This window comes from Cyclospora cayetanensis, unplaced genomic scaffold (genome assembly GCF_002999335.1).
Source record: "Cyclospora cayetanensis isolate NF1_C8 unplaced genomic scaffold, CcayRef3 CcayRef3_contig_4, whole genome shotgun sequence".
Classification (NCBI taxonomy): Eukaryota; Apicomplexa; class Conoidasida; order Eucoccidiorida; family Eimeriidae; genus Cyclospora; species Cyclospora cayetanensis.
Genome location: NW_020312369.1, coordinates 64218 through 83434, shown reverse-complemented (window position 1 = coordinate 83434; position 19217 = coordinate 64218). Strand labels below are relative to the sequence as shown.

Genomic DNA, 19217 nt, shown 5'->3' with positions numbered 1-19217 from the left:
ACAGCGCGCTGTGGAAAGCCAGCAGACACACAGCGGGAAACAAAACTTAAAACGGAGGGGCGAAATTGCCAGACGGAGGAGTTGCACACCGTCACTCACATGCCAACAAATGACAGAAGACTGCCGTGAGCCGCCGGTGGTCAGCTTTCGCTGAAGGGCAGCCCACACAAAGCTGCAACTTGCAGAGCTTCCAGAAGCGGAGAACAGCAGTAGCCTCTTTCCAGCCTTTCCCACCGCGTTCGCTGCAATACCATCTGTGCAGGCGCTGCAGGAGACGGGCATTTGCGGGGGCACGGAAAAGAGAAGCCGTGTGACCTCTGACGCTATCGGAATGCCACTTCTAACACAACTTCTACCCCCGGCACTCTATTTGCAGTGGAGCACGACTAGTGCCTCCGCCTACGATCATCTTCAACATTGCGCCTTTTGCGCATCTGATCAACATCTCCATCCCTGCCCTCATCCCGAGGCCGACTCGAGCTGCGATCATGGTAACTTCTGTGGTTTTTCCGTGACCTCGAATCATCTCCTTTAGAAGACACTCTATCACGCTCCCTTTCGCTGCGTTCTCTGTCACGCGCACTGGAGCTGCTGTCATTGTGCGCTTTGCTGCTGCTGCTGCTTTCTTCTTGTCTGCTGCTGCGGTAGCTGCTGCCATCCGTGTCGCCTCGACCGCTACGGCTCCTAGTCTTTGCGTCCGTGTGAGACGCACTAGACTTTCCTTCTGACTGGCGCAAAGCCTCAAAAACCATCTTGGTGTTCAGAACGTTCAAATTCTTCACGTCTTCCTGCCCCCTGACGGCCTCGTAAAATCTGTGCAACAAGCGGAAACAGCACAGCCCTCCATGCATGCGGATTGCATGCCTGCGCCAAATAAGCGACGCGCTGCCGAGACACCCGAAAAAATGCAGAAAATCCTTCAGCGCACCGTCGTGCACGCAAGGCTCATGATTACAGCCGCAAAAGAACCCGAAGAACACTGACAGGAAAAGAAACAACGCACTGATTAAACGAAAGTGCAGGATCTCTGATGTCGAGTCCGGCCCGTTCAGCGCTCCTCTTCAAAATCTGCTTCAGCTGCTCGTGTTGCTCGCGCAGCCGCTCAACCGCATCACAAAACAACTCCCGTGGAGTGCTTCCGCCTTGCCCAACCATTGCAGTGTAGCGCGGATCCTTCTCGATGCGTCGCACAAAAGATGCCCACTCCGTCCGGCTGCTCACTTCCCCTGGAACACCAAACAAAAGACGGAGAAGCGAAAGCCCACACTGAATACCGAAATATTGCGCTAGAAACTGTTGAAAGGGAGGCGCGTACAAAAATAAGCAGCCCCAGTCGTCTAAATACGAGCGTGCGCTTGTCGATTCAACAACTTGCACACCATACAGAGATGCGCGCTGGGTGCGGTGTCTAGACACTTGACCGCATGAACCGATACGCAGTATTGAAAGGCATCCTGCGGGAGGTAGCACACCTTTGTCGACTGCATCTTGCAAAAGCTCTCTAAAAGCGTCTCTTCGCTTTCTTTGCCTCCGAAAGTTCTGCGCCTGCCGCTGCTTCCGCTCCTGGTCATAGCCGTGCCGTACCCACTCCTCCCACACCCTGCACGGAGCCATGCGAAAATCAGTCGAAACCGACAAGAAAAAGCATTCAACACGAGCAGCCGCACGGCCTTGAGATCCAACTCTGCTGCTCAAAGGCCTAAGCAAAGCGCACGGTTCAAATCTCGCGCCTTCCCACTATGGAGAAAAGCACCCAGCGTACAGCGGTCATTCACTCACTGCAAAACATCAATCTTCATCATGTTTTGTAGCTTTGGATGCGACAGAAGCTGGTCCCTGACTTCACTCCATCTAGAAAGACACAAAGGCAAACAAAATTATTCATGTAGCACAACGCAACCCGATACAAGTCTAATACAGAGGTGCGTGAAGCACGCGATCCGCTGCACATCGACATCCTTTTCGTGTGGCCACCACCCGTATCTGCACCGTAAGACCCCGAATCGCTTACTTCTTCTGAAATGGGTATTCCGTAGGATTCTGCTCGAGAATTTCCTCGAGCTGCACACAAGCAAAAACGCAAACGACCAACAGAAAAACCTGTTTTGTGTGCTGGACGCCTATCGCATGCAACTGCCCAGCAGAGTGCTCAAAACTATACTCGCATACACAAAGGGAGGACAAGAGAGCCGAAGTACACCAGGCAAGCGCATGCACCTACAACGGTCCAGGAAACACACGCGCTTCGATGAAAAATGAGTTTATGTGAGAAGGTGGCCTACCATGGCCACGTCTGCACGTCGTCTTTCCTTGACTTTGTTTTTAAACATTTGTTCATTATCAAACATCCATTCCTGGAAAAATTCATCGCGCTCGCTTTCTTGCATCCAAGTCCACCATTCTTCAAAGTGGAACCGATCCGCCACATCTCTGAAGCCGCAAGCCGAAACCGCATACGCCGCAGATGGCGCTTCATCAACAAACCAGCAGAACCGGCCAAAACGGGTGGAAACTGCTGCAAATATGCAAAATCCGTAGAAATGGAGCAGAAACGCACATATAGGTTGTCTTGAAACTGAGTTCCTTCCATTCCAGAAGGTTCTTCACCATCAAATCCTTCGCCTGAAACCAAAAAGCGCAAGCCATGATGAGCGCATGAGGCGATATGTGTGCATCCGAGTTGCTTGCACACTGTCCACGCAGAAACATGCATGATGCACACGATCTGTCGAGAGTTGCGCTGCATCATACCCCTTCAGAACTGATGAGCGCATGCATGCATATATACTGGACCCCATAGCATCTATAGGCAGGTAAAGACACGCGAAGTCGAATGCATGCACGTGCTCTCGATGATGGATGCACTGCAGCCCTGTGCAGTTGCAAAGCCTCGTATGCAGTGCCACAGTTTGAACTGACGCGTTTCCGCTTCTGGCGCTCTTCTTCAGCGGCCCGCTTCCCCCTTGAGCCCATATATTCTGCAAACGTCTGCTTGCGTTCTCCACGCGTTAAGATGGAAAAGCACGACCAGCGCCTGTCCGACTCGAGGATTTTGGAAGCATTTTCCCAACTGATTCGAGGAGGAAACTTTTTCAACTCGAACAATTTCTGAATGCGCACACCGAGACACTCCAGAAAAGGTTCCCGACTTCAGTGCCCCCCGCGCGGACAGACATGCCCCGCATCGTGCAGGCTCGCAGAGTCATCGTGCATCAAGAAGCACTATCAGCTTGCTCTCTCTCTCTCTGCTCTAGGGAAAGCGCCGCTTTTCGCCACCGATCCTGCAGAGCCATCGAACAGAACTGCCGGACGCACCACTAGAAACGTCTTAGCCTCATCCTTGCTCTTGAATTGTGGCCAGTCTTCTCGCTCCTCTTGCAGAGACTGAACGACACAAACGAGACGCAGCGGAGCCGAGAAATCTGAGTGGCGCGCAGAGCGGCGGCTGTGTGTATTGCGCGAATGCGGGCAGTTTCATGAGCATCCCGAATTCCACCCTGCCCCTACCGCCTTGTACAGGCAGTGCTTTGAAAGCAGAGCAATTTAGGGAGTGTCAAGTTGCCCCCCGTAACAAAAGGGAGACAGCGCCGCTAACCTTGAGCATCTCCTCCACTTCCTTCGGAGTACTCCATACGCTTCTCTTGGTGGCGCTGTGGAACCAGTAACTCTTTCCATCTGCGCTAGAGAACTCCTGCCAGCCTGTTTTCAGCAAAATTTGTGCCTCTTCGGGGGTTTGCAAGGAGAGCGGCTTCCCCCATTGACTCTCTTGCGTCTGCATCACAGCGAGAACCGAAGCCGCACATACGCGGGCTGACTCTCAAGCATGCGTGTGAAGGTAACAAAAGGCGCATCCCGGAGGAAATAAGAAAGATGCGCACCAGCGTGTTGTAGTAATACTTCCTGCCCTCCTTGGAAACATGCTCTGTCCAGCCATCGCCGCTGGTGATCATTGAGGGATTCGCGAAAAAAGGATCCATTCTCTAAAAGCACAACAGCGTCAAAAAAGAAACAAAGCGCTCTCAGAACAAGCTCCCTCGACAAGAAGCCGGGGGCTCTGTCCTGAAGCCTAACGTACCACGCAGAGAAGGAGGTGTAACTACTCACTGCCTGTACCGCGGGAAGTTTGTCAGCAACAGAAACACACGAATTCCAGGCAAACCGAAACACACGGTAAGAAGGATCCCTAGCACTACCTCGCACGAGTGCAGCCATGCATGCACCCCTCAGCCCACAAAGTACTGTGGTGCAGTGGGAGGGCAGGGGGGGCAGCAGGCAGCAAATGAGCACCAACAGCAAGAACATCGAGCAAACGTCTACCACCGAGCTGTATCTAAAAGAGAAGACATCATTGAGTCCTCTGTAGAACTGAGACAAGATAATAACTCGCAGGCTGCCTCCAGTTTACGCCGCTCAGCATGAACACAGAGGTGGATTTGCAGATCAAGAGAGACACCACGCACGATGGTAGGACGCAGACAGCAGGCGTTGTATATACTGCAGCCACTGGCCTACATATCCATCTACCATCCCGTAGAGAAGCTTCCTCGGGGTAGTCAACAACTGGGAGCTACAAAGCGCAACGCGCGAGCGTCTAAGTGATTGCTAACCGTGCATCGAACACGTAGGCTGCCACAAAGAAAACTACAGTTCAGCTAGTGAAGACAAGCGCCTACATGTGCTCTGGTTGGACTCCTGGATTACATCTGCCACTGCGACAGTGAAGTCCACCGCCCCAAAGGCGGACTGATCCGCCGATGTCATGAAGGCGAAAATTGCAAATAAGTTGAGGACTGAGCGAATGAATACTGGCTTAAAGTGGCATGGTCGCGACAATACGCATACACTGACTGCGAGGAGCCGAGAAGAAGCATCTCCAGATCGATATGTGCATACATATGGCCCCCTCGTTTTGGCGCACCCTTGTCCGACCTCCTACCCCTACACACCACCACCAACCCAAAATGTGCACGCCATAATTAAAGCTTATAGAACTCAAGAGAAACGACAAATAAAAGGTTGCTTTGAGTGCAATCCCAACGCAAAACTGCAGTGAGAAAGAGCCGACACCCAGACATGATGTGAAACAAGCCAAAGAGAACTACGATGGCGCGAGCGCATTTTCCCTGCCACTATGGACCAGCAATGTCAACACATAAACAGCCAACGTATGTGTATCAAGGGCCACCAGCCGCACGGATAGGCCTAGCTACAGCTCAGAGTACACCACCCATGAAGGAGGCGGGAGGAAGACCAGCGAGGCAGTCGCTTACGAACTGATTAGATCACCAGCGCGTCCAACGTAGCAAATCCCCAGAGGAAAGCGTCGAAAATACGGAGGAATGCTGCATCAGGAATGCTACCTTGAACGGGGTGCAAAAACTGATGGCCGAGGTGTTATGTACGTGGCAATCAGATGGACGGGGTGCCCCTAGCTCACCTGAACATGGATTCCCAGCTCCTTGTTTGCTTGTTCACAAATCTACAGAGTTCCAATTTAGATTGGCTCCCAATTGGTATACTTGTGGCTGCACAAAGGCACGTGGCGGCTCCCTCACTGCTGCAGTGCCCTCCCACCCCTGGGAGACCCGCACCAGGAATTGGCGGCAACGAGGGATAACTCGGTCTTTCCCTGAGTAAATAACCCTTTGGAGAAAACTAGAGGTAAATTTGCAACAAGTGATGAAAAAGGAACACACGAGAGGCTCCCTGGGCTCCGCAAGAATATGGCGGCATGAGCTTCCCGCAGCCCCGGCCCCACTCTTTGGGAATTCCGTAGAGCTGCGTGCAGGTCGCATATGCAAATTCCTTGTCTGCTAGTATTTAGCAAATGTGCTCATCGCATACTCGCGTGATTAGAGAGCAGCGAAGACTCCCTGATCTAGCCAGGACCTGCTGTCCGCTACCGCAAGTGCGCCTTCTTCCCACTTGGGTGTATTTCTTTCCGATCTCCTGCTCCTTACTGCCCTCCCCCTGTCTCCGCAGCTCCTCTCCCGAGCGCAGCGGCCTCTGTCCTCGATCAGCTGCGCCATAGGGCCCTCCTTGGCAGCTGTACGCTCAGCCAGCGACGGCGCTGCTTCGCTGCACCTACGCTGGATGCTCTTGGCCTCGCATGCGGCAGCCATGAATGCTACAACTCCATAGACGTCGCACTTGGGGGGGCCGTGCAGCCCTTTCCAGTAGACCGCAAGCAGGCTGGAATGATGCACATGGACGGCATTGTCATGCCTAGGGGGGTGGGTGCCCAAGGCGCAATCCCTTGGGAAGGTAACGCGCCTGCCCCCTACTTCGACCTCCCCTCGCAGCATTCAAGTTTCCCTTCCCACCCGGGTAGGTATTTCCTTCCCCCCGCCCCCTTCCCTACAAAACGCAGCAACGCTCCGCTGCACCCAATGGCTGCCTGCCTGCCATGGCTCTTAGCTGCCATCACCACTGCCGCTGAATATGCCCCGCCGCTGCTGAGTCCTCTTCCGGTATTGGGGGCGGGTAGAGCGACAAGTAGCAGGCTGCCTTTATGCAGCACTCGCCAATTTTCTCGTTTGCATGTCGGCCGTGCCTGTGTGGCAGCCGCATGCATGAGCGAGTTGCACCATGCTGCCTCTCCCTGAGCCGCGCTGCTGTCCTTTCGCTGCAGCAGAAGATCCAATGACGCAGTTCTTTATTATTCGTTCTTCCACGGAGCACAATGTCGAAGTCTCTATGCGCAGAGGCGTCTGGGCAACTATACCTCGGAACGAAGCGAGGCTCGCACAAGCCGTACAGGTGAACACCACAACCATTTGAAGCCGCATTAAAAGAAAAACGGGGAAGGGCAGGAAAGGAATATGAGGAGGTTGCTGCTGCTGCTGCGCTTGTTCTTATTGCCGTTGGGTGTGTCGGTAGACATCGGTGTTGATGGCACGAAGCCTGTAGGAAGGGCTCCCAAACTTCGCGTGTTAATCGGCTCTCCAGGGCTGCATGCGTTTTCATTGCCTTGAGGCTATACTCTTGATATCGCATGCCACGGCATACATCAGTACAAGTCAATATATATATATATATATATATATATATATATATATATATATATATATATATATATATATATGTGTATTGTGATTTTGGGGTGGCTGCGTTGGCGTTTGTAGGAAGCCCGCCATGTGATTTTATTCTTTCGCGTCCAGTCTTCTCAGTGTTGGGCAGGATATGCCCTCATGAAGAACGCACCGGGTGAGAGGCAGGCTAGTGGAAGGTGTTTTGTGGTGGGAGTTTGCTGATAGTGGTGTCGTCTGCCGCGCGAATCCCGTAGTTCTTGGTGTGTTTGAGTAGCTGAGATGCCAGCATTATACACGCGCATGCAGCTGCCGCATCGTTCTTCCCCATTTGTTTTGGGGCTTGGAAGCGGCCAGCGCCGAGACGGTGGCAGAGGGAAGCGGCCTTCTCCGGCATCGTGACGTGTGCGTATCTTGACATGCATTTAAAATGGAGTCTGCCGTACAGCAGGGCTGGGTTGATTTGAAAACAGTTTAGGAGAGGCTCTGCAGACATAGGTCGCATGCAACGCGTCGCATGATCGCTTGCTGTATCGAGATAGACATGCATCGATAGAGATAGAGAGATGTATCGATAGATAAAGAGAGGGATAGACATAGAGAGCAAGGGAGAGAGAGAGAGCAAGATGAAGAGTGCGAGGCTTGCTTTTTGGGGGGGTGGGGTGGGATGTACGTGGAGCTGCGTGTTGGTTTGTATGCGGATGTAGGGGCGATGAAGCATTTGCATTGGGGGGAAAACACATGGCTGCCTAGATTTGCGCGAAAGGCTTCATGTTTTGTGGTGGTCTGTGCTGAGTGCCTGTTTTTTTGACTGCTTTGCAGGGGAAGGCTCGTATCCTTCTAGCGTTTTCAGTGGACGGAGCGGTCGACCCTTTGTTGGTCTTACGTTTGACATCCAGTGGATAAGGCAGTAAGCATGTGATGGTTTTTGTCTCGTTTTTTGTGTGTGACATGCATGTTCCTTCCTTTATACGTTCCTGTGCCCTTGGCGTTGTGGGCGCTTTGGTTGATTTGTTGGTGATATTTTTTTGGCACACGCGGCTTCTCTTTCTTCCTTCTTTCGGTTGATTCGCCCCTGTCTCTAGGCCTTCTTATTGGAGTAAAAAGGAGGGGAAAGGGAGGGGGAGGGACGGGGGTTCGAATATATTTACAGCACTTTGAAACCCTCCCAGCGACAGCAGCAGCCGCACGACTTCTTAATGTGCTGGATGTGTGTGTATATGTGTGTGTATACGTGTATGTATACGTGTACATGTGTATATATGTATATGTGTATATATGTATATGTGTATATATGTATATGTGTATATATGTATATGTGTACATGTGTATGTGTATGCGTGTATAAGTGTATGCGTGTATATGTGTATATATATATATATGTTTATATGTGTATGTGCGCTTCCTGTAGGGTTCCCCTCAGCATTGAGAAAACACGTAATCTGCTTAACCGCTTCAACAACGGGGAATCTGTTAACAGAGCTATGGACGGACAGGTATGCACGGCGAGAGTTGGGGGGAGGAATAAAGGCGCCTTAAGGGCTGTTGATTTTTTAGGATTATACTACTGGGGTTGTCTGCGTCCCTTTTATTTGGGGGGCAGGGGGGGAACTCTTGCCGAGTTGAGTTTTTTTGCGCGCAATCGCGCGGCGGATGGCGGAGAGACCGTTTTATTGCGAATTTGGAGGCAGTGGAGCTTTTGCTCCATCGCAGCCTTTTAGACTTCTGACTGTCTCGCGGGTACTGACTGCGCTTGCCGCATGCGCAAGTCTTGAACGTCGGTTTTTGTATGTGTGTATAATAATACGCCTGCATTCAACAGCCCGTAGATCCCGAAGCGGGGAAGGCTTTGGCTTTCCTCTTCGACGAAATGGCAGCGAACACGCGACTCCCTTCCTACGCGCCAGCCTACCAAAGTTCTCCGCTTGCCCCCCAGCCTGCGCCCTCCGTGCAGCAGCAGCAGCAACAGCAGCAGCTCACCGCTTTGAGGCAGCGGCAGTCGCTGCAGCAGCCGCAGCTCCTGCGCGCAGCACTGTCTGTTCAGCGGAAGAAGCAGCAGGTGGTCAAGCGCATGCAGCCTGCAGGAGAGAGAGCGCCATCCTCAGGCACTCTCAAAGGCCCCCTAGGTGGGTGCAGCACAAGCAGTCGGTAGCATCTCCCGCGGCAGATGTTGTCTCTCTCTCTCTCTCTGTGTCTGTCTCTGTCTCTCCCTGCCTCTTTCTCTCTCTGCAGGTTCTAGTTATGCGCTCCTGCCCTTTTGCTTTTGAGGAAAATGAGTCCTATGCACATCGGCGCAGCCAGTTTGCGTGTTGGATAGAGAGTGCTGCTGCCTTGGGGAGAGGGGAAGGGGGGGCGAAGGAGTGTGGGAGGGGTAAAGAATGCCGGTCGGTTGCATCTGTGGCGTCTGATGGGGAGTCTTCGCGTTTTTAAATCTGCTGCGGGAGGACGCAAAAATCCAGGAGTTGCAGCAGCCTCATTTCAAATTGCTTCTTCTGCAATCCGAAATGAGTTTCCTTAGAATTGTGTTTCGCAGCCACTCATGTTTTGCTAGGGCGTTCAAGTGAGCCGCGCGGCGCGTTGCTGCGTGCGTTGGTTTTTGTGCGGTTGCCTCAATCGTCGCAGGAGGAGACGGACATCGAGCGCTCAGTAATAATCCAGCAATGCGAGTTTTCCCAGTAGATCTCACCGAAATGGTGAGCGCCACGCCAATGCATGGATGTGTTGCGGTGTATGTACAGACTGTGCGTTCCGATCACACCGCAGGGCCTTGTCTCAGCAAGCGTGGTGTGCGCGAAACGTGTGTTTTGCGATCGTTGTCGGTTTAAAGCGCCTTTTCGGAGGGCTTGTGTTTATAGGGGCAGCAAAGCAACCCCCTGTGAGACTCGCGCGCTTGCCGCATCAGCATCGATCCGATACTGCATGCGGAAGGGCTGTGGAGAAGGCGAGACGCACATGCATGTGCCTTTTTTCCTGGTGGATGTAGCGAAAGTCGTTCTTTTGCGTTCGCGTGCATGCATGCAGACGTATGAGGACTACATCGACACCTATGAGGCCTCGCAAGCTTTGTGGAATCGCGTCTTCGAGAAACACGGCTATGTCTTGGAAGGCACCAGTCCCTCTGAAACCCAACAGCCGTCTCCCCTGGAAGCGGACGGCAGTTCAGGGAGAGCCGCGGATGCGTCGTTTCCAGCAGATTCGCGTGCAGAAGAGCGAATCGCTGAGGGGGGTAGCAAGGAGCTGCATAGCGAGGAAGTGCCTCTACACGAGAGAGAAGAGATGCCTCCACTCACGGGTGAGGCGCAAGAGGACGGCGATGCAGCTGAAGAGCAGCAGGATGCAGGGCTCTCACCGACACCGACGGGGGAAGGCGTCGAGACCACGAGTGTTAAAGGGGAAGTTCAAGATCCAGCGCTCTTGGGGACTGTTGTGAAGTCAGAACCAACAAACACGTGATGCTTCAACACAGGAAGTCGGCGGGGGAGGCGAAGAGGGGGTTGGATAGCCTGGTAGAGAGAGAGAGAGAGAGAAAGGGAGCTGTGGGGGAGAGGCAGCCTTCCAAGAGGCCCCCTCCTCCCGTCCTCCCTTCGGTGCAACTCCTTCTGTCTGTCTGCATCTACGGCTGTCAGCGTCCTGCCACTGGCTGTAGTACTAGGAGAGGCCGCTCGCGCGTGTTGCTTGTATTATCTCGTCTATCTATTCTGTAGGGATGTTGCGCAAGGCGAGCCGCCCCCGCCCCTGCGTACAGCCGACGACAGCTCGGCAGCTGCTCTTTGTGCGCACAGGCTGCCTGAGGGCCTTTTAAGCGCATCTTTATATCGTTTTATATTTTTGAGCACTTTCGGTGGCTACGCTTAGGGCAGTAGAGCGTCCTACGGCATGCAAGGGAGCCGACACACGGCGGGCAGTCTTAACTGCGTTAGCACCTTGCCAGTTTTTCTAGGGACTCACCCTCTCTCTTAGTGAGCCTCTGATCTAGCAGCTACTGGCGAAAAAAAGCAATAGAACCAACCGGGCCATGTAGGGAACCCCATGAGCAAGCGGATCTACCGCTGCAGAGAACGCGCCAGTGCAGAGCATTCAAGCACAAAGATGATGGCTGTCTTACGCAACCCCGTTCTCCCCCGATTCAAATAGATTTACACAGATCAAGATGCATCTCATCTGCCAACTAAGGACGTGCTGCACGTAAAGTTCACGGCCTTCCTTGTGTGCCGCTGTCCTCCTTTGAAAGACTCCCGCAGTGCCTGCTGCCGTTTCACGGCAGCCCCCTACAACTGCAACGTCTCTCAGTGCGCAGACGTTTTTACTGTGGGAAGAAGAGGCGGGAAGGAACGTCTCATGGGCCACACACAGCATGCAGAAAAAAGTCATTCAGTCGAAATTTCTCCTTTCAGCCGTAGACAGAAGAAGCCTACCCCGCAGCGACCCCTGTGCGGAGGACGCCATTACGACCACAATCACGCTGCTTTGACGGTGAAACGACAGGAAAATTCTGGGAAGTGCCTCCGCTACAGGCCTCCTGTCACTATGGCACTTTCTTCGAAAGCACTTGAGAAGCTGGCTGCCTGTCTGCCTGCCTGTCTGCCTGTCTGCCTGCTTGCCTGTCTGCCTGCCTGTCTGCCTGTCTGCCTGCTTGCCTGTCTGCCTGCCTGCCTGTCTGCCTGTCTGCCTGCCTGTCTGCCTGCTTGCCTGTCTGCCTGCCTGCCTGTCTGCCCTCCGTTTCATTTTTTTCCAACATGGCCTAAAGGCCAACCCCCTGCGATTGGTGCTGCTGCAACACATGAGCCTTGATTCGCGCCAGCTTTGGCAACGCCTCTCTTAACGGTTCTTTCAGACTCCGCAACGGTTCCCATGCCCACGGAGGGGGCGCTTCGAGACTGCTAAAGGTCACCTCGCCCCCTTGCTGTGAGGCTTCGTCTTGCTGCCCCTGCTCCGTGGATTTTCCTAACGAGAATGTGTAGAACAAGGCGAAGAGGCAAATTGCATCCGGCTCCTCGAGTCTGTACACTACCTGAGAGAAAGGCAGCACACTAATACCCAGAGGAGCCGCCTACACGCATGCAAACTGCGCATGCGCTTTAGAGACTCCAAAATAACTGCACGAATATGGAAGCCCCCAAGCACGAACAAGGCGGCATAGCCCATCAAGTCAGCAGCGTCATAGGCCTTGTTTTGCAATTTTCTCGACTCGCACTTCCGCTCCCCGTGCGTCACTTTCCAGCTCTCTCTCCTTGTGTTTCTAGCAATTAAGGATGTCGCTCTGTGTCACATTTCGCTTCCTTCATGACTGCACACCTGGCTTCTCCTGCTAGCTTATGTCTTGCACAACTGCTGCGAGCCTCGATGCCTTTTTTCATCCCCTTACCTCGATTTGCGGCGGAACCGTCAAGTGCACTTGGACTTGGCCCCCAGCAGACTGGACAGCTTGCGCAACGAAGTTCAAATGCCACTCGGTGCTCCTCTCGCACCCTGTCGCATTTTCCGCTTTCGCTTCTCCCTTCGTAGCGTTTTGTTCGGCTGCCGCGGGGTTGCAGCAGCACGGCAGCAAGTGCAACACCTCGTCTATACAAAAGCGCACCCTCCACTCTGAAAAAGCATGCGCATGCCAGACATACCACTCGCAAATGCCGTTCACGTGAGCAGCACGCAAGCTATGGCGGTATATATATATATACATGCAGAGAAGGAAACAGGCAATCCAACAGGCAACGCAGGCACAAGCACTTGCACACACATCCCAACTTATACGCCTTCTGTACTGCACCTTGTTCGTTCCCCGCACTAGACAGTTGAGTTTTGCGGCTACCTGAGCCTCTGCCGTTGCTTTCTTTCCTGGTTAAAAGCGCTACTACCAATGCATAGAACAAGTACCTTGAGGCTTCAAAGCGCCACGCTCGAAGGAGTAATACGCGTCCTGCACCGCAGGCTCCCCCCTGGCCAGACTCTCAGCTTCCGCGATGTTGGTATCCTGCACCTGCTGTTGCTCTTTCTGCTGCATCTCTTTCTGCTCTTCCTGCTGCTTCTCTTTTTGCTGCTTTTGCTGCCGCTGCCTCGCATACAGCGAATCACCAACGATGCAGTGCTGCAGCAACGTAAAGGCCCAAGGAACGCAGCATGCAAGACATAAGCCTTAATTTTAAAGCGCTTCTATTTTCGGCTGTAAAATGTGTTTATGAGGCTCAACAATAAGTTAGACGGCCATAGAACCTGAATGGGATACATCGAGGTGTGCATATAGCCTTTAAGAGGTTTGTGTCTGGCTGTGCGCTTCGCTGCTCCTTGCGCATATCTGCGTACTGAGTTGCAAATGTCGCATCCATCAATCCACCTGTCTAATGCTGTGACGCGCAGTCTTTTTTATTCCCCACCGCTCCCTTTTTTTACCCGCCCTCCAGGGCCTTACTCACTCCGAGCAGCTTTAGATGCTTTCGTATTTGATGACTTCTCCCCGTGATGGGCATCGCCAACACCAAAGAGCTGTTGTTCTCAGCTGCAACACACAGAAAACGCACAGAGATGGGGAGCAACCCGCTCAGGCTGCGGTCTAACCAACGCTCCCGCTGCTGCTGAGGGGGCCTTTCTGCTGCGAGAAGCGCAAGCAAGCTTCAAGGATATTAAAAACATGAGCTTGTCGTATATGACTGCGTGCTGTTCGTCTCACCGGAGAAGGCGATCTGTGTGAAGACTGTTTGCGCAGTCTTCCCTTCCTCCTCGTCCCACGCCGTCTGCAACAGCTGCGCCTCCTTCGCCCCGCATGCAACGCGCAGCGTGTCATCGACAGCGACTGCCTGCGTTCCCTCGGATGCTGCACCCACGGAAGCAGCCGCAGCTCCAGAGGCTTCTACACGGGGGAAAGACGCTGCCTCCGTCTCCCGTGCAGCAAGCATCGCTGCCGCCTGAACAGTCCGAAGTTTGGCATTTATCATCACGAACGGCGTTGGTCCATTCAGCAGAGCCTCCGCCGATGCCGCTACATTTCCTTCTTCCCGCTGCTGCTGCTCTTTCTGCTGCTGCTCTGCTGCTGCTGCTGCTGCTGCTGCGATCGCGGCGGGAGAGCCTGGCGTGGCTGCGTCATTTGGAGGACCCCCTCCCAAGACGAAAGGCCTTATGAGGCCTTTCGCAACAGCTTCGGTTATTTCGAAGGGGCGCTCTGTGAACTGAAGTCTCAGAGCACGCTGGCGCGCTCTCCGCCGCTCTTCCTCTGCCTTCAGCAACAACTTCTCCTGCTTCAGTCTCTGCTTGATCGCTCGCCGTTGCGCCCTCCCTGAGAGACACGCTGAGGAGTCTGTCGCTGGTGCGGCATGCGCAGGCGCAGCGACAGCAGGACCAGGAGCTTCTCTGACCTCGCGCTGCTTCTCCTGCTCTTGCTGTGCAGCAGCTGACTGCGGGAAAAACGCCTCTTCCGCAGTCAAGGGGTTCGTCGCCACGCAACGGGAGTCGCAACAGGAGCCTCGCTCGCCGACAGACGCCGCTAAGCGAGGCCGCCTAATAACACACCCGTCCGAAGACACCAGCCTACCAGCAGTCTACATGCCCCCTCGACATATATCACCGCGCGTGGCATGGCACTAGCAGCAAGAGACAGCACAATTACCAACAAGCAATTCCAGCACAGCACCAACCAAGAACCGCTGCAAGAAACGCAGCTCCCCAAAGAAACAAAACAAGAAATGCAGCAGGATCTCCAAAGCAACCAACCTTAGCGATTCTGCGATTCCTTCTGTAGCCCTTCTTTTGCATCCTAACCCGGGGTCACATACAGCAGGCTCATGAGGCGGCTGCTCCTCTTGCAACTGCAATTGCATTTGCTCTTGCCCTTGCTCTTGCAATTGCATTTGCTCTTGCAATTGCATTTGCTCTCGCAATTGCCCTTGCTCTTGCGCTTGCATTTGCTCTTGCGATTGCTGCTGATAAGCTTTCTGTACAGCGTCAAACACGTCTGCGAAGCGGCCGTGCACCTGCGTGCGCAGATGAAGTAGCGCTCACAGCACACCGATCATCGCCGCCAGCAACTCAGCGCGTCTGCAATACGCAGGGGCATCCGGCCGCACGGCGAAAGAGCCGCTGAAGCAGCGCGTCAGAGGTGTACAAAAAAAGAGAGACTCATAAGAATGCGTGAGTAAAAAAGCCTAGAAAAGGCATATGGAAACGAAGATATGAAAGCAGGAGAAAGAGGGTCTTATGAAGAAGCTGCTGTAGAAAAAACCAGCGGCCCAGTGCGCGCTAGGCGCCTCGAAAATTCGAGAAAATCCGACGAACATGAACCCGTCCGTGGAGATATATATATATGTATATATATTTACACGCAACGGACGCGTCGTCTGGAAGGGAAAGAGCATGCGAAAAGGGGCTTAATGCGAAATGCATACTGTGGTGGAGAGCATCGGTAAAAAATCAGAGAATCGCTGCATGAAGAACTGTCCGTGAGGTATATGGCGGAGAGGGCAGCGAGAGAAAAAAGCGGAGATCTCGACGCGTACGTAGGATTGCATACGTGCATAGAACGAGACAAACGGAGGTTTTTCGACTGCCCCTCAGAAAAGCCGCAGAGAGATGGCAACGGGAGAAGAACTTGTGCTGTACCTACCCTACAGAGATAGACTTTTCCCGCCTCCGCGAGAGCCTTGGTCAGACTACGGGCCGTTGCCGCTGCGTCCAACGTCCCCGCATGCAGAGAAGAGGGTGCTTTCGGAAAGACAGCAACATGCCTTGTCTACTATGTCCTCTCTCACGAATAAAGGGTGCTACCGCGTGGAAGCCTCTGCCGTGTGAGCATGTGCAGCCGTGCTGCTCGAAGGGGAAAACTCTGAAAAGAAGCGTTCGCTTACGATTCTTGGCGAAGATAACGAGGCCGCAGGTAACGCGATCCAGCCGATTGATAGGATGTAAGTACACTGCAAACGTGATCCACATAGCCATACACATACATACAGATATGTACACACATGTATACACATAGATGTAGAGAGAGAGCTTCCTGAAGTAATATGCAGATCCCTTGTAAGCGTCGGCGTCCTGCTGCTGCTTCGTTTGTCTTATAGAAGCGTTTCTTTAGGGTGTGGCTTGCAAGAAAGTCGTTTGGATTGATGAAGCTCTGCAGCTGCGGCACTGCGACGAGGTGCAGCGGCAAACATTGACCGTTACCACGGTGTCCTCTCCGACAGACACCGGCTGTCCACAGATACGCCTCCTGCAGGACTGCAAGTGCGGTGTGTGTGTGTGTGTGTATGTCTGTGTGTCTGTGTATGTGTGTTTCTGTCTGTGTCTGTCTGTGCGTCTGTCTGTGTCTGTCTGTGTGTGTGTGTGTCTGTGTGCAGCTTCTCACCGTCTGGATTCTTTAGATAGAAGGACTTTAGCCGATGGAGGAGTGACTGCGCGCGGTACAAGCCCTGCGGGTGGACGCTGAGACGCATTATCAGCAAGAGCTCAGCTGTGCAGCGCAGCCTCACCGACGAAGCAGGCCATAGCAAGAAGATGCGGAGCGAGAGAAAGGGAGCAACACACAGATACACACAGAGAGAGACAGACACATACCCATAGAGACAGATGTCACAACAAAATAGACACATATATACGCAGACACATATACACAGGCACATATATGCACACACAGAGACACATATTCACAGACATACACAGGCACATATATGCACACACAGAGACACATATTCACAGACATACACAGGCACATGGAGAGACTGGATCCAGTCCTCGCGCCTACGTCCTTCTGACACTAAAATTGAAAATTGCTGCTTCAATAAACGCAAATACTTAGGGGTGCCAGCACGCACACAAGCAAGCAGGAAGGCACTGTTTCTACCTTTCACTGCGCAAGAGAGGCGCCCCCTCCGAATCTCCTCCCGCGTGGCATAGACAGCACGTTAGCGGCCTCATCACTTGGCCCCTACATGGAAGCATGCTGGGTATTTCCTAGAGCAAGCGGAGGCGAGATGTCGCCTTGCCTTTGCGGAAGAAAAGTTTAGAGAGGTGGAGAGGCAGAAGACGCGCCTCTAGGAACCTTCGGAAGCTCCGAAAAGTGGTGCCCCCTAAATCGTTCGGCAGTGTTTCTTTGTTGATCCGACACTTACGGGATTCCCGAAGGCTTGCAGACGCAGAGAATTTCGGGGGTTTCCTGCAGGATCTGCACGGGAGTGCTCGGAGCGGCTAGCTGCAGCAGCGCGCACCAAATGATGCGTGAGAGCAGCTGTGACGATAGACGCAGCGGGTAAGCGGAATGGACGGCGCGTGGAGGGGGAACGTTGTAGCAGCTAGCCAAAAAGAAGCTTAAATGGAAGAAGTGCTACCGGGCCTGTAGAGTGGTAAAAGGCACGAATTCCCCTCTCCCTTCTCTCCCCCTCCCGCAGAGAGAGAGAGACAGAGAGACAGATGGAGCCAGCAGCAGCAGCAGACGGAAGACAAAAAGGAAAGAAAAACGCAGCCGGGAAAGAGAATGCGTAGGCGAGCAAGAGGGTCGTCTAGGCCAGCTGAGGCGCGAGTTCAGCGAAGGCGAGACGTCCACAAGGAGATGACCAGCACAGATGCAAGATATAGATATATATAGACCGTTGTTCGCTGCAGCCGCGTCGCTTCTGTAAGGGCTTGAAATGACAGGCGTTCCGGCAAGCTCTAAGGGCTGGAGGAGACGAAAAGGGGGGGAGACACTGCTAGCTGCCTCATTTGTGTCTGCATCGCATTCTCCAGCTAGCACGTGGCAGGCGGCACCCTCCAACGTACAGCTCAGCGGCGTCCAGCAGCAAAGCGATGCCTCGCTCGGATGCCACGAGGAAGGAGATTTTTTATCAAAAAGCGACAGCACAGCACACGTGTGCGCAGGCACCCCCCGTGTGCCTGCTGCTCCTAGAAGCCTCTGCATGCACGCCGCGTGTGTAGTTACCTCCATGACAAGCGTGTTGTGTACAATGACATCTCCGTTCTGCAGCACTTGATCAGCGGTGCAGGGCAGCCAGTTGACCAGTAGAAGCAGTTCGAAGAGTCGAGGCGAGGGGCTGCCAGAAAATCCTCCTCCTGCGAAATCCTCTCCTTGCATGCGTTTCTTGCAAAGCGCGAGCGCTTGCATGGAAGCCTCGGAGTGAGGATTCTCCCTCTCTCGCAAGTCCCCCTGCAGGGATGCTCCCCTATGAATTGCATTCAGAAAGTACTGGGGAGTCTTCCACGAGAATTCGGAAGTGAAAGCCTCCAGTAGCCTGCAGCAAAAACGCGCGAACATTGGGGGGAGGCCAAACAGACACATACACATACACACATACACATAAACACATACATATAGACACATAGACACATAAACATACACACATACACGTAAGCACATGCACATAAACACATACACATAGACACATAAACATACACGTACACATAAGCACATGCACATAAACACATACACATAGACACATACACACATAAACACACACATACACATAGACACATACACGCAGGATCCTTCGCAAGATGCATTCTGTAGACAGGGCTCTCCCAAGTAGACTTCAGCTGTATGGGTGTGTGCGGATACTCCTACGGAACTACCCTCCGCATGCAGATCTCCAGTAAGGTGTTCGCACAAAAAGATATGCAGTTCTTTGTACGAAATATTGCCGTACATACGGACGGATATATACATAATTATGCATGCATACATATACATACACCTATATGCATGCATGCATATACATACATCAATATGCATGCATACAAATGCATACATCAATATGCATGCATACAAATGCATACATCAATATGCATGCATACAAATGCATACATCAATATGCATGCATACAAATACATACATCAATATACATGCATACACATACATACATACATACACATACATACATACACATACATACACACACTTACATCTGCAAACAAACGTCTATATGCATATTTGTGTATGTGTGCACATATCTAGTCATCGAAGCAACCGTGCAAGAACTGCAGTACGTAGATGGATGCGCATGGCTGCGTCCTGCGTAGGGTTGCTCGTCAGTCGAGGTGTGTTACTTTGGGGAATTTTGTTGCGCTAAGGTAGCGAAATGCATCTTTGTGACGGGCGGGCTTCGGAAGGGGGAGGGAAGAGCAGGATTTACAGATGGGGTAGGTGTTCAGCTGCTGCAATGTAGTGTACTAGTGCCTGCACAAGCTCTACATGTGCAGGTACAAATAGGATATTCCGAG

General features: G+C 52.9%; 2 protein-coding genes across 2 annotated transcripts; one reads left to right on the top strand and one right to left on the bottom strand.

Moving 5' to 3' along the window:
* Nucleotides 1–386: 386 nt before the first annotated feature.
* Nucleotides 387–4211, bottom strand: LOC34619511 (WW domain-containing protein ZK1098.1). The gene is made up of 12 exons (XM_026334348.1): nucleotides 4168–4211; nucleotides 3879–3978; nucleotides 3596–3772; nucleotides 3316–3384; nucleotides 2920–3108; nucleotides 2558–2622; nucleotides 2283–2430; nucleotides 2012–2061; nucleotides 1780–1851; nucleotides 1473–1600; nucleotides 1004–1226; nucleotides 387–813 (listed from the first exon to the last, which is right to left on the bottom strand). The coding sequence occupies exons 2-12, from the start codon at nucleotides 3975–3977 to the stop codon at nucleotides 387–389; spliced, it is 1647 nt and encodes a 548-aa protein (XP_026190133.1). The 5' UTR covers nucleotide 3978; nucleotides 4168–4211.
* A 1171-nt stretch (nucleotides 4212–5382) lies between these two features.
* On the top strand, nucleotides 5383–14600 carry LOC34618372. The gene is made up of 11 exons (XM_026334278.1): nucleotides 5383–5513; nucleotides 6047–6495; nucleotides 6632–6759; nucleotides 7125–7206; nucleotides 7851–7938; nucleotides 8440–8524; nucleotides 8851–8944; nucleotides 9594–9721; nucleotides 10050–10132; nucleotides 14042–14159; nucleotides 14310–14600. The coding sequence occupies exons 1-11, from the start codon at nucleotides 5383–5385 to the stop codon at nucleotides 14598–14600; spliced, it is 1677 nt and encodes a 558-aa protein (XP_026190063.1).
* The last annotated feature ends 4617 nt before the right edge of the window (nucleotides 14601–19217 follow it).